The 15,238-nt window shown below is 47.3% G+C and overlaps 1 protein-coding gene across 1 annotated transcript in view; it reads right to left on the reverse strand.

The window, feature by feature from the left end:
- The window catches only part of LOC126521268 (midasin), a 386,114-nt gene that overhangs the window by 31,244 nt on the left and 339,632 nt on the right, over positions 1-15,238 (reverse strand). Inside the window, exons 66-68 of the mRNA XM_050169921.3 lie at positions 11,100-11,529; positions 7,741-7,876; positions 283-474 (exon numbers count right to left, since the gene is read on the reverse strand). Coding sequence (XP_050025878.1) covers positions 283-474; positions 7,741-7,876; positions 11,100-11,529 — 758 coding nt within the window. The remainder of the gene's footprint in view (positions 1-282; positions 475-7,740; positions 7,877-11,099; positions 11,530-15,238) is intronic.

A 15,238-nucleotide genomic window follows, 5' to 3' on the forward strand; every position in this document is an offset into this window, starting at 1 on the left:
TTTAAGTTTACTGAATTTAATTGGTGTGCACATTTCTTTGAGAACAGTCAAACTGTTAAGGTGAAACAATGCTGCATGAATTCGAGGCTGCACTTTTATTTTTGAAGCTTAGACGGCAGGCCAAAATTAGCGTACTTCCCAAATCAAACAATGCAAAATTTGTACTTTCATTAATTTGGCTGCACAATTGAAATGTGAGTACAAGTAGAAAATAAAAAATAAAAATGGCAAAAGAATGTGACAGAGCGGGCTGATCGAGTGGACTTGCAAAGAAGACTCCACCTTTGGCTGCTTCTCAGTATCCTCTTTGTCCTGCTCATTGCGCAGGCCTTCCAACTGGTCTTCCGACTGAATTCGGTCGCTGACATCTTTGGCACCTTCACCCTCTCCCAGCCCGCCATCCTCAATCTCCTGGAACTCTGGTGCTCCTTCTCGGCCAATCTCCTCACGCCATTCCTCGGGAATGCACAGGCCCTGGTGACACCATGTACAGAGAAGAAGGTATACAGAAGAATGAGCTTCAAGGGTGGCCAAGGCCTGCTGTGGTGTTGCCATTGCAAAAGTGTAATTGACTTGCAATGACTCATACGTTGATATTTTGTTCAATTTCAGTTAACCACAAAATAATGACCAGCCCAATATGTTTTTCATAAACCTTAATGCATTAAACAAGGCTTCTGGAGGCTAATTCAGACGCTTTGCTACCGAAAGCAAGAAACAAAATAATTCAACTCCAAGATGGCTAAAGATAGACCTACATTAAGGAGTAGATAATGAAAATGTGGCTTGTACGGATTTTAAGCTTGTGTTGACAATGTAGCAAACTACAGATGATCATTTCAGAATTTGTGAAGGCTGTTAAAAGCACGCTACACTCAAAAGAACAACGATAGTGACACGTGTACTTATCTTTATCGGGCGACCGCATTTCGCCGCCTAACAAATGTAATCGCACAGCGCGGGACGTGCCTGCATATATCCGAAGTTTCTGGAAAGTTATCGATGCTTCTACCAGGGTGTCTGTTGTCGCCGAACCTTGTGTTATCTGATTTCATCGCGTGACGCGAATGGTGTAGAACTTTGTGGAAGGCACGCGGGTCCGAACGATTAGTCTGGAACATTCGACGACTGCTGTATAAAAACCGACGCGCTTGACCCGCTGATCAGATTTTCGCCGATCGCCGAGCGTGTTCGCCGCTATCGTTGTGCTATAAGTGTAGCCTGTTTTGTGGGCACAGGTTCGCCCAATAAAAGTTAGTTTTGTCGTTCACAGTATTGCTACTGTGTTATTCAACGTCACCACCACGTGACATCTGGTGGAGGTGCTTTACGTTCATGTACCAGACGCCCCCGACAAGCCGTAATTCAAGCCCGGACCGCAAAGACAACACCAGCGCCGTCCCGGAACATCGAGCAAGCCGCCGTCTTCAACAGCTGCCCCCGGAGCACGGACTTCTACCTGAGACCAAGAAGATTGTGTCCAAGGCAACTCCAATGGCAGCCCCAGCGTCCCCCATCGTGCTGCAGCAGCCCAGGGAACCACCGACGTTCCGCGGTTCCACATTTGAGGACCCGGAAAGCTGGCTGGAAACGTATGAGAGGGTCGCTACGTTTAACAGCTGGGCAAGCGACGACAAGCTGCGACATGTTTATTTCGCATTGGAGGATGCCGCCAGGACGTGGTTCGAGAATCGAGAAGCCACCTTGACGACGTGGGACCTGTTCCGAAGCGGCTTTCTGCAAACATTTACAAGCGTCGTGTGAAAAGAGCGGGCCCAAGCTCTACTGGAGACCAGAGCACAGCTGCCGAATGAGACGATCGCGATCTTCACTGAAGAAATGAACCGTCTGTTCCGCCACGCCGACCCGGAAATGTCCGAGGAGAAGAAAGTCCGCCTGCTGATGCGTGGTGTAAAGGAGGAACTTTTCGGCGCAATGATACGAAGCCCACCGACGACCGTAGAAGAGTTCTTTCGCGAGGCCACCAGCATTGAGAAGACACTCGAAATGCAGAACCGGCAAATCAACCGCCGCACGAGCTCGACAAACTATGCCGGACTTCAGTCACTGGCCACCGACAACCTGCGCGAGACCATCAGGGCAGTCGTACGAGAGGAGCTTCAAAGGATCTTCCCTCCATCGCAACCTCAAGTGGCCACAGTCACCGAAATTATCAAAGAAGAAATTCAGCGATCGCTCGGAGTTCCCGAGTTACAACCACCATCATCGCAGCCCCAGCCAGAAGTGATGACCTACGCCGCCGTCGCCCGCCGTCAAGGTTCCCCTCCACGACCGCGCCAGGGCCCTGCAACGCCGCAATTCCGTCGACCACCGCCGCCGCCGCCAGCACGCCCACCCGTCGCCCAGCGCAGCTACCCGAGGAAGACAGACATTTGGCGAGCCCCCGACCACCGCCCGCTCTGCTATCACTGCGGAGAAGCCGGCCATGTGTATCGCCGATGCCCATACCGCGACTTGGGACTGAGAGGGTTCGCCGTCAACGCGCCGCGTCCACAGCTTGGAGAGCGCCCACGTGACATCGCCGACTACCTCGCCGCTACTCAATGGAGCCCTCGACGACCGTCCCGTTCACCGTCACCAGGCCGCTACCTGTCGCCGCAGCGCCGACAATACACCGACCCAGCCCGGGGCCGCTCTGCGAGCCCATATCCGGAAAACTAAAAGCAGCAACCGATGGAGGTGCGGTTGCTGTTTGTCGAACTGACGAAGATCCTCCGCCGCCGCCGAAGACGACGAAGAAACCATCTCGACGACCTAATGACGACACGCCGCCGTCCCGAAGAAGTCGGGAAGCCAATACTACACCGACGAAAGATGACTTGACGTTCCAGCTTCAGTTCAACACGATGCAGCCGTGATCTGACGCCAAGACGCAACTGCAACGCCAGACAAAGAACCACCGACCTCGACGTGCTTCTCGACGGCCACGCAGTCACTGCCTTAGTCGACACAGGGGCCGATTACTCCGTAATGAGTGGACACATCGCCGCCCAGTTCAAGAAGGTTAAGACTGCATGGGAGGGTCCCCAAATTCGGACCGCTGGAGGACACATCATTACGCCGACTGGAATCTGCACGGCAAGAATAACCGTTCATGACCGGACTTACCCTGCCACCTTCGTTATCCTCCAACAGTGTTCGCGTGACGTCATTCTCGGCATGGACTTCCTGAACCAACACGGCGCAATCATTGACCTGAAGTCGAAGTCCATAACGCTGTCGGAAGATCGAGCGATGCCGCTGGAGAGCTCTAGTAGTCACCATGCCTTAAGTGTGCTCGAAAGTCAAGTCAGCATCTCGCCTAGCTCCAGCATTGTCATATCCGTAGGCACCAAAACGCCTGCCGACGTAGAAGGCGTCATCGAGGGTGACCAACATCTACTGCTACACCGTGAAATTTGCGTCGCAAGAGGGATCGCTCGACTGCATGGAGGGAAAACTGAAATGTTGCTGACAAACTTCAGCCAGGAGTTCAAGCACATCAACAAGGGCACGACGATCGCGTACATCGAGGAAATTCTGGAAACCAGTAATGCGTTTGTCCTCTCGGATTCCGCCACACCTACCCCGACGACCATGGTTCCATAACCAGACTACGACATTAATCCATGTCTCCCCGTGATTAAGCAACAGCAGCTCAGAAGTCTGCTCCAACGATACAAAAGCTGCTTTTCGACGTCATCGAGGATTCGACAAACACCAGTCGCCAAGCATCGCATAATAACCGAGGAGAGCGCTCGACCACTCCGCCAGAGCCCTTACCGAGTTTCGCCGCGAGAACGTGAAGCTATAAGACACCAAGTCGACGAAATGCTGCGGGACGACATCATCCAGCCGTCGAAAAGCCCGTGGGCATCCCCTGTTGTCTTGGTGAAGAAAAAGGACGGCACCTTACGTTTCTGCATCGATTATCATCGACTGAACAAAATCACAAAGAAGGATGTATACCCCCTACCACGGACAGACGATGCATTAGATCGGCTCTGCAACGCAAAATACTTCTCGTCGATGGATCTCAAGTCTGGCTACTGGCAAATAGAAGTCGACGAGAGAGATCGCGAAAAGACCGCCTTCACGAGGCCAGACGGCCTCTACGAGTTCAAGGTCATGCCATTCGGACTCTGCTCGGCGCCTGCAAAATTCCAGCGCATCATGGACACGGTGTTAGCAGGATTGAAGTGGCAGACCTGTCTTGTTTACTTGGATGACGTCGTCGTCTTCGCCGAAAATTTCGACAATCACCTAAGGCGGCTTGCGACAGTACTAGAGGCCATCAAGTCATCAGGGCTCACTCCGAAGCCAGAAAAGTGCCGCTTCGCTTACGATGAGCTTCTGTTCCTAGGCCACGTCATCAGCAAGTCTGGAGTCAGCCCCGACCCGCAGAAGACAGCTGCCATTGCAAAGTTCCCGCAGCCCATCGACAAGAAGGCAGTGCGTAGATTTCTTGGCATGTGTGCCTACTACAGGCGATTTGTCAAGGACTTTTCACGTATTGCTGAGCCGCTGACACAGCTAACTAAATGTGACGTCGAGTTCAAGTGGGAAACGCCGCAGGCCGACGCATTTCAAGAACTCAAACGACGCATGCAGTCGCCGCCCGTACTTGCGCACTTCGACGAGCACGCCGATACCGAAATCCACACTGACGCCAGTAGCCTAGGCCTCGGTGCCGTGCTAGTCCAGAGAAAAGATGGTCATGAACACGTGATAGCTTACGCTAGCCGGTCGTTGTCAAAAGCGGAAGGCAATTATTCTACAACCGAAAAGGAATGCCTCGCCATCGTTCGGGCTACAGCGAAATTTCGCCCGTACCTATATGGCAGACCATTCAAAGTCGTCAGCGACCATCACGCTTTGTGTTGGCTAGCGAATTTAAAGGATCCTTCAAGACGGCTGGCGCGGTGGAGCCTAAGACTGCAAGAATATGATATCACTGTAACCTATAAGTCCGGACGAAAACACTCTGATGCCGATTGCCTATCACGCGCCCCCACTGACTCGCCGCCGCAAGATGACGAAAATGACGACGCCTTCCTCGGCATTTTAAGTGCAGAAGACTTCGCTGAACAGCAGCGAGCAGACCCGGAGTTGAAAAACCTCATCGAGTATTTGGAAGGGCACACCGACGTTGTCCCTAGGGCATTTAAGTGAGGATTATCTTCGTTCTCGCTTCAAAACAACCTACTCGTAAAGAAGAACTTCTCACCAGTGCGTGCCAACTACCTTCTTGTTGTCCCGTCAGGACTCCGTCCAGAAGTATTGCACGCCCCACACGGCGATCCAACCGCTGGGCACCTTGGATTCTCCCGGACGCTGTCGAGGGTACAGGAAAGGTATTATTGGCCGCGCCTGACCGCCAACGTTGCCCGTTATGTCAGAACATGCCGAGACTGTCAGCGACGCAAGACACCACCGACAAGACCGGCCGGATTACTACAGCCAATCGAGCCTCCTTGCCGACCATTCCAGCAGATCGGGATGGACTTGTTGGGACCCTTTCCGACGTCAACAACCGGAAATAAGTGGATCGTCGTGGCGACGGACTACCTCACCCGCTTCGCTGAAACTAAAGCACTGCCGAAAGGTAGCGCCGCCGAAGTAGCGAAATTCTTTGTCGAAAACATCCTGCTGCGACATGGCGCCCCAGAAGTCCTCATCACCGACAGAGGAACGGCCTTTACAGCGGAGCTCACCCAGGCCATTCTGCAATACAGTCAGACAAGGCACAGGAGGACAACTGCCTACCACCCACAGACGAAAGGTCTTACGGAGCGGCTGAATAAGACCCTCGCCGACATGCTAGCAATGTACGTCGATGTCAAACACAAGACCTGGGATGCCGTCCTGCCGTACGTAACATTTGCTTACAATACGGCGGTGCAAGAAACAAAACAAATCACGTCGTTCAAGTTGGTTTACGGCAGGAACCCGACGACGACGCTCGACGCCATGCTGCCGCACGTAACTGACGAAGAGAATCTTGATGTCGCTACCTATCTCCAGCGCGCCGAAGAAGCCCGACAGCTCGCCCGCCTACGGATAAAAAACCAGCAGCGTACCGACAGCTGACACTACAACCTCCGACGACGCTTCGTCGAGTACCAGCCCGGCGACCGTGTTTGGGTATGGACCCCGATATGCCGACGAGAACTAAGTGAAAAACTACTGCGACGCTATTTCGAACCCTACAAGGTCATTCGACGCATTGGCGCACTGGACTATGAGGTCGTGCCAGACGGCATTTCGCATTCACAGAGACGCCGCACACGACCTGAAGTTGTGCACGTGGTGCGTCTTAAACCCTTTTACGCACGCTGACGAACTTCCTTGTTTTGTTGTTTTCTTGCTACGGGTGGTCTTTTTTACTTTCATTTGTTTGTAGCATCGAGTCGATGCTTTTTTTTAAGAGGGGGGGGGTATTGACACGTGCACTTGCCTATCTTTATCGGGCAACCACGTTTCGCCACCTAACAAATGTTATCGCACAGCGCGGGACGCTCCTGCATGTATCGGAAGTTTCTGGAATGTTATCGATGCTTCTACCCAGGTGCCTGTTGTCGCCGAACCTTGTGTTATCTGATTTCATCGCGTGACGCGAATGGTGTAGAACTTTGTGGAAGGCACGCGGGTCCGAACGATTAGTCTGGAACATTCGACGACTGCTGTATAAAAACCGACGCGCTTGACCCGCTGATCAGATTTTCGCCGATCGCCGAGCGTGTTCGCCGCTATCGTTGTGCTATAAGTGTAGCCTGTTTTGTGGGCACAGGTTCGCCCAATAAAAGTTAGTATTGTCGTTCACAGTATTGCTACTGTGTTATTCAACGTCACCACCACGTGACAATAGCGGCAAACACACTCGGCGATCGGCGAAAATCTAATCAGCGGGTCAAGCGCGTCAGCTTTTATACAGCAGTCGTCGAATGTTCCAGACTAATCGCTGGGACCCGCGTGTCTTCCACAAAGTTCTACACCATTCGTGTCACACGATGAAATCAGGTAACACAAGGTTCAGCGACAACAGACAGTGGATAGAAGCATCGATAACATTTCAAAAACTTCCGATACATGCAGGCGCGTCTCGCACTGTGCGATAACATTTGTTGGGTGGCGAAACGTGGTTTCTGCTTTCTGCTATGCTTCCTGAGGATATCTTTCCTGCATAAATTACAGTTTTACGTTCTTAAAGTTCTTGCATTACAGAGATCTTTGGGAAAGATTACATAGCTAGCGAGAAACATAGCCATATCAGAGACCAGTTTCATTCGTCGGTGCAACATGCCTAATTCTGACACGCTTTGAACCTCAATGGAAACTAAGCAGTACTATGCATTCAATGTAAACAAAGCAATTTAAAAACTGAGTGGCAGCTTACACTATTTGAATGCATAACATATTCCTCTTATAATTAAAAAATATTAAATTCTGGGGCTTTATGTGCTGCAACTACAATCTGAATATGAGGCACCGTAGTGAGGGAGGCCGGATGAATTTTGACCCCCTGGAGTTCTTTAACGTGTACCAAATACGTGGTACACGATCATTTTTGCACTTCGCTCTTATCGAAATGCGCCCGCCATGGCCAGGATTAAACCGGTGACTGCCAACTCAGCAGCGCAACGCCATAGCTTACTGGGCTACTGTGTTGGGTCATTACACTTTTTTTCGTCTTACAGGAACTGCATAGAAATAGGGAAGAAGCAAGTAAATAACACTCACCTTCTGGGCCAGACTAGTGAAGACGGACGTGAGCACATACAGCAGCTTGAGTTCGGTTCGGTGGTATGCAAGCTGCAGGGTCACCAGGTACTGGGCCACTCCCAAATACTGCCGCAGCAGGGGGACCACTCTGGAACTAAGTTCACAATGGAAACATAAGAAGCCGTAAGATGCTGTGATGATTTAAAGCACTCTTGTCCCACATGCTTATTCAATAACCACAGAGTTAATCACAAGTGAAATCAATGGCCATAAGCTGATGCCTCAAGGTCACATTCGATGACTTTGATGATGATTAAGTTGATAAAGGCTGGTGAATAGCCACTGAAATCTCAAAAGGGTAAAATATTGTTAAATTTAGCAATAGAACATGCTTTGAACCTTATTCTTCTTTGTTTTTTTCTTTCTCTTCAGAGCATTCAAAACTGTCTGACTGAATGTTTGCTGCCTATGTGTGGAAGGGTCTACTCCACAGACTGTTCCATCATATGTCAAGAAATCTCCATTTTGGTAATAGTTATACGTTGCTATAAAAAAATTTTAAAAATAAAAAATAAACTGCAATTACACCTATGCCAAAGAAACGTAAGTGCAATGCCTCCAACCGGCCAGCAAAGTATCTCCTGCAAATTTTCGTCCCCTCTTGGCAGCTTGTCAATAAAAATATGTGGCTTGAAAACAACCATTAATTACATACACATGTTTTGCACCACAACTGTCCGACCAGTGTGATAGGTGCGATCACACAAGACTGCCATATTGGCATGTCAGCTGTGATCCAAGCAAGCCAATCCACATGCCAAAATGTGCATGCCCATTCAGAATTTGGCATTTCAACATAGAGGAAATAAATTTTAATGCGAAGCATTCTTTGCCTCATTCTTGGTACTTTGCAGTAGGTAGGTTCCTGTCTCGCCTCACTTCAAGAAAAATAAAATAATGTGTAACTGATGCGGGAATCGAACTTCTACTGTCGAGAAAAGCAGCTCGGTGCTCTAACCATTAGGCCATGATCACATGCATGTTTCTCTCGTTCCAAAGCCAGCCAACTCTTTGAAACACTTGGCGCGTGGACTGCGTGCCACTTTGTCGTTATCTTTCCTTGTGATGCTCATGCTTTGACGCTGTGTTAGACTGCACTATCTTCTGAACTGGCTCATTTTTCCCAGTGCTTTCCTCGTAGTGGTTTATGGTAAGTAGAAACTGTGTGACGTTGTACAGGCTTTATGATCACCCAACTTAATGAAGTCTTAGCATTTCTTTGACGAAGCACAAATGCTATCATCATATTAACATACATCAGATGAAATGGCCATATGTATGTACGATTGTAGAACACGCAGCTACTGATGACATCACAATCTGTGTTTCTCTCACTTAAACTTGTCCACTACCTATGTAGAACCCAACAACCGTCATGTCAGACGCTCGCATCGAATGGGCAGCGTAGAAATCGCGCCATTGCCGTCATACAATTGTCTATAACGTGGTTGTTGTCATGCTGCTTTTACATGCAATCTACAGGAACACATTGGCTCACATCATATCATTTTGCAGAACCCAAACAATGCTGGATAGTCAGGTACCTGCAAAATGCTTCACATAATATAAATTCCCACAGTGCATAGAATTTGCACACTTTTTGTTCTTTTCTTTCCTCCGAAGCATTTCAAGTTTTGTTTGCTAAGTACAGCTACCGAATGATTTTTCAGACATGAAGGGGACCAGTTCTCCACTACTACGGCTGTTAGTCCAGCTCATGGGTGTCACTTCATGCTCAAACATGCTGATGGAGAGCTTTGTGCAATGGCTTGTTGAATACTGTTGGCAAATTTTTGTTGCAGCCGGACCGCCTAGGCCACTAGGCCTAACCAGCGGCAACAGTGTTCGCAGCTACCACGTTTGTCCTGTCAGCAGCATCATGCACATGAATCACATTTGTAAAATCATGTGACACACTGTGTCACACAAGAATCCTTTGGCAACATGTTCATCCGGCTGTGAGCACTTTAGGTGGCGACATGTAAGCAGTTGTCTCACATCTATCATTAAATGTGCCTCACATATGCTAGCTGCTTCATTTCAAAAGGTCCTGTCAACGTATACGTTCTCAAGTTAAGTGCAGCCAATACTGCCCTATGAATGCGTTTAAACTTCTTAATGACTACTGAGATGTGCTGTGCAGCACTAACACACATGAATGGCCCCTCCATGAGTGTTCAATCCTATCTTGCTTCAATGGACACTGAAATTCTACATGTAATAGGTGTGTCACACCCCTTGAGCCACACTATCAGTTCATATGCGACCATGTTCCCAGTATGGTGTTCTGCACTCCAAGAAACGCAAGTGGCTTGAGCACAAATAAACAGAATTTGTTGGAAACAAAGCTATTTAACAGACATGCGTTTAAAGGCAATCTTCATCTATTTCCACCTTCAGCAGCGGTAATAAAATGAGAGCAAGGAAAGATCCTGTGGTCAAAACACTTGGCTATGCTTTAAAAGAATTCTAGGATTTTACATGCTAAAACCACAATCTGATAATGAAGCACGCCGTAGTAGGGGACTCTGGATTAATTTTGACTACCTCTGGTTCTTTAACATGTACCCAATGCATGGCACACGAGTGTTTTCTCATTACACCGCCGCTGAAATGTGGCTGCCACAGGCACAATTCAACCCGCGAACTTTTGCACAGCTGCTCAACACTACAGACCACTAAGCTACTGTGATGGATGGCTATGCTTAAGAAAGAAAATAAAAAACAATGTCAGGGAGAATGTTAGACAGTGATTGAACAAGGGAACCCTGGAGCCAATGCTTCAACAAGGGCAAATGCCTTCGTCAGGGATAGCTGACCAAGACAGGTCCTCTTGTTGAAACAGTGGCCATGAACTAAGGCTTCACATGCTCACCCACTGTAGACAATTCATCTCCACCTTCCTGTGACCTCTTCTTGTTTAGACTCTCATGACAAGTACCCTTTGTTACTATACCCTCCTAGTTTCTATATGCCCCAAAATTTCCCAGAACGGTTTTCACTGTCAACATATCAATGAGTATGTATATGTACATGGCCAACACCTCACAGCGACAGCAACAACAGAGGACATACAATACACTGCAAATATTAGCACCACATAAGCATTTTTGCAGCGCAGTGCGACATAAGCTGTCCAAAAACCATCAAAATGGCACTGCAATGAAATTAAATTGAAACAATGACATACACAGAGAATTAAAAAAAAAAAGCATGGCTTCCACAGCTGTGCTGCTGCATCTGACAGGGCTGCACCATAACTGCATAATTATGCTAAAGAGGAGGAGGCCTCCAATATATGCCAGCATTCTACTTGCCTTGCCTGGGTGGTGGCTTCCACACTGGTGCCGTGCTGTGCAAGCCATTGCACCAGGTGATTGGCACACCACTCTACCCTCTCCAAGTTGAGCTTGTCAAATGCCTGATGCAGGATTTCTCTCAAGTACTGCAGTGACTGCTCCGGCTTGGACTTTCCGGGTTCACCAAGCACTGTGTGCAAAGCCTGCACTGCTAGAAGCAGCGTGTTAACAAGTTTGTCCACGGCAGAGTTGTTGTGTGGCTTAGGTTCTGGGAGTTTCACTTGTTGCCACTCCCCGGAGAGCACTCCTAAAGGCTCAGCAAGGACATGCAAGTTCCTGGCTAGTGATGGATGGAGAGTCTGGCCAATCTGTTCAGCATCCTGGCCAAGAGCCGCTAGGTGACTCACCGTGTCTGCAAGCAACTCTATGCTGGGGTGGCCAAGCACACCTGTGCAAAAACACACAATAGTAGAGAATTTTCCCTCTCCTTCATGGCTGAAACAATGCTTAAAGAGGCTGTGCATAACCGTTTTGAGGGCACAGAATGCAAATGGTATTCAATGGCACCCACTCACTCACTCACCAACTATCGCCCATTCTTATACCTTGTTGCAAATATGAAGTAAAACTAATGAGACAAATTTGGGCTTCAAGATCTGTAAAGCGAACCTTTACCAAGAACATAGCTTTTGTGAGCAAGAAAACATTGTTAGCACAGGAAAAAACTGGCACCCACAACTACTGTGAAAAGTGTGGGAACAGTTCTAGTGATGTAACATGTCCTATTTATAATGAATGAAATAATATGCTAACTACTGATTTAAAAAAAGTTGACAAGAAAGGAACTGTGGTTTGGCTAAGTTTACTACATTTTCCAACATATGTGACTGATGCTACCTCTTCAAGCTGCTCTGTCAGTGCTATCTGAGGGGGGAGTATGACCAATGCTCAAAACAGGCAGTGGCATCCAATAAAGTCTCACTTCTGAGACTGCCAGCCTCCTTACACAAAGAACCCCATTCATCAAGGATGGTTTAGATAGCAGAATTCCCAATTTTCACAGCAAGCAAGCCATCTCACGATAATAAAATAGCTATGTGGAGTTTCCAGAAGGGTAACATTCTAGATTGATTCAATGTTGGCCTCTGGCATCCCTTTAAAACTTGTGGCTTCCATATCTCAAATGGACACCTGACCGTTATATTCATTTTGCAAGCTCAGTTTATTAAGGCACACTCAAAGGAAAATTTATTAGAGGGACTGCAACATTCTAACATTTGCCAGCTAACCTTAAAGAACCTTGCACTACTAACACCTCCACCGTGCTTGACCTAATAACGCTCCGCTCCACCATGCCCACTCTGTGGGCACGGTGGAGATGCATTATTGAAAATTGGGGCCCCCCCAATTTTCAATAATGTGTCTTCATGTCATCAGCCCTGCTTTAACGGTGGCATCCCTTCCATGGTCAACAGGTCGACAACACTGCTGGCGACTGCAGTGACGCAGGATGATATAAGGGCATTGGAAATCCTACGCCCCTTCAGTGGGCACGGTGGAGCGGCAGCCATGCAGTCACACAAGAACCTGATCTTGTGTTTTGTGCAGGTTAGTAAACACCCCTCTCTCTATCATAAGCAGACTAGCAACGTCTGCCTGCTGCTCCTACCGTGCCCTTTGTATGCTCTTTTGAGTGCTTGTGCGAATGTGTATTTGTTACAAAGCTCTTAAATGTTGCAGTGACATTGAAGTAAACCTTCGTCCTACTAACAAAGAAATACTTGATGCTGTCACTAAACTGTCTGAAAAAGTAGACCACCGTCACGTTGAAGTCATAGAAGGTATTCATGACCTAAAGACAAAAGAGAAGGCCTTAGTACAAACCGTCACTAACTTAACAGTAAGATTATCCGTAGTTGAATCCTTCGTCGAATCATTCGATGGTTCTGCAGTTCTCAATGATGCACCACGTCTAATCACAAAAGCTGTCAGAATGGAAGGCCAGGCACTCAGTTCTCAACTGGACGATCTTGAAGAAAGATCCAAACGAGATAACCTAATGTTCTTTGGAATACTGGACTGTCTGACGGAGACATGGGCTCAGTCAGAAGGCCTTGTTCAAGGTGTTTTGTCTCGTCACCTTAAAATACAATTTCCAACTCGGAAGATTCTTGAGCGCACAGGTTAGGATCCTACATTGATAAAAAGACTTGACTAATTATCATCAAATTTTCGTCGTCTAAAGTCAGGGATGCAATCTGGGCACAGAAATATAAGCTCAAGGAAACTGGTGTATCAGCTAGCGAAGATTCTTGCAGAGCAACGCGAAACTCAAGGAGGAAACTAACAGAATTTGCAAAGGCAGATGGCAAGCCGTACTCACTTCGCATGAATAAACTGATCATGAATAAAAAAGAATGTTTGTTTACTGCGCAGTAACTGACAGCGTACACGAAATCGCTTTACCACGATCGGCAGATATGCATGATAGCACGGGTACTGTATCTGCACGTGCTGGCACTTCCAGTGCATCATAGCTACATCTGCCCAGATCCTGCACAAAAAAACGCCTCTGTTTTTCTTTCCAATGTGTGGGGTATCCTGAATAAACATGTTGAATTGTCTTCTGCTACTGATTCCTGTTCTGCTGATATTGTTGGTCTAACGGAGACTTGGCTTTCTGCAAAAGTTAAACAATTAAGAAATTCTGGACTGTGAGAAGTTCTACAAATTTTACTGATGTGATCGTGATTATCGGTCTGGTGGTGGTGTTCTGCTGACAGTTGACAGAACCCACCACCAGAAATTAAGAAATTCTGGACTGTGAGAAGTGCTACAAATCTTACTGATGTAATCGTGATTACCTGTTCTGCTGATGTTCTGCTGACGGTTGCCAATAGCCTTGCTTCTCATGTCATTCCAATTGTATCCTCACTTAAGCTTGTGTGTGTGGGTGTGCTCATTGATTCTCGTGAAATAATTTCTTGTGTCTTGTGTCGGTCACCAACAGCATCGCTGTCCTTTTGTAATGAACTGCACGATGTTGTCAATCGGCTGTTCGTCAGAGACCCAAAAATCTCCCCTCTTCATACTTGGCGACTGCAATTTTCCCGACATCAGGTGGGCAGAGACTTGGTTTCCTTAAAACACAAGTCAGCTGAAAGCAAAGAATTTTCAACTTTTTGTCAGAACTTTCAATTAACTCAGCTCGTTCACCTTCCCACTCGCATAACTCCCACTTACGCTAATATTCTAGACTTAATACTTACCATTACACCAGACCTAGTTTCCAGCTTAACTCGCTCACTGGGAAGTAGCGACCACTCTATAATTCACTTCACTCTATGGGCAGAGGTTTCCAACAAGAACAACAAAAAAAAGAGACCTAGGGTCATCCAAGGCTACGATAAAGCAGACATTACTGGAATGAATAGGGAATTGCAGGTCTTTGTTGAGTGGTTCTTTGCCGGTTTTTGAGCAACAATCGGTTGAGGAAAACTGGTTGCTTTATAAAAAACAAACTCTTGTCTCTTATTGATCGTGTTGTACCTAAAAGAAAAGTTGCATCAAGTACTCGCTCTCCATGGTTTAATAACACGTTAAAGCGCATGCACAACAAAAAGAAGTGGATATTTCGACAGGCAAAATTAACAGCCAGAACAGACCACTGGACTTGCTGTCAAAAATTTAACAGAATTATGTACTGCACTTTCAAAAGCCAAGAACGAATTCTTTGATAAAAACTCTTCCTTTGCTACTGCGTTCTAACTCCCGCAAATCTTGGAGCATTATTAACGGTACTAAAAGGACACACATTGAATTAATACCATCTAATGTTCCAGTAGTTCAAAGCGAATGCTACAATGTTCTAAACGATGTGTTTGTTACTGATTTTCATAAGAGTACCTCCACAGTATTTCCGCATATACTAAAAAACCAACTTCTTATCAATGAATTCCATCACTATTGATGCAGTTGGTGTCAAAAGGCTGATTGTCAACTTAAAAGTGTCTTCATTGGCCGGTCCAGATTGTATCTCATCAAAAATGCTGAAGTGTACACAAGTTTATTCTTCACTGATATTGCTACGGAATAGTATTACCAATGACGAAGAGGCGAGCAGTAAGAAGACGACGACGACGATTGAAGGTTAGTGC

The sequence above is a fragment of the Dermacentor andersoni genome, chromosome 6 (genome assembly GCF_023375885.2).
Source record: "Dermacentor andersoni chromosome 6, qqDerAnde1_hic_scaffold, whole genome shotgun sequence".
Taxonomy (NCBI): Eukaryota; Metazoa; Arthropoda; class Arachnida; order Ixodida; family Ixodidae; genus Dermacentor; species Dermacentor andersoni.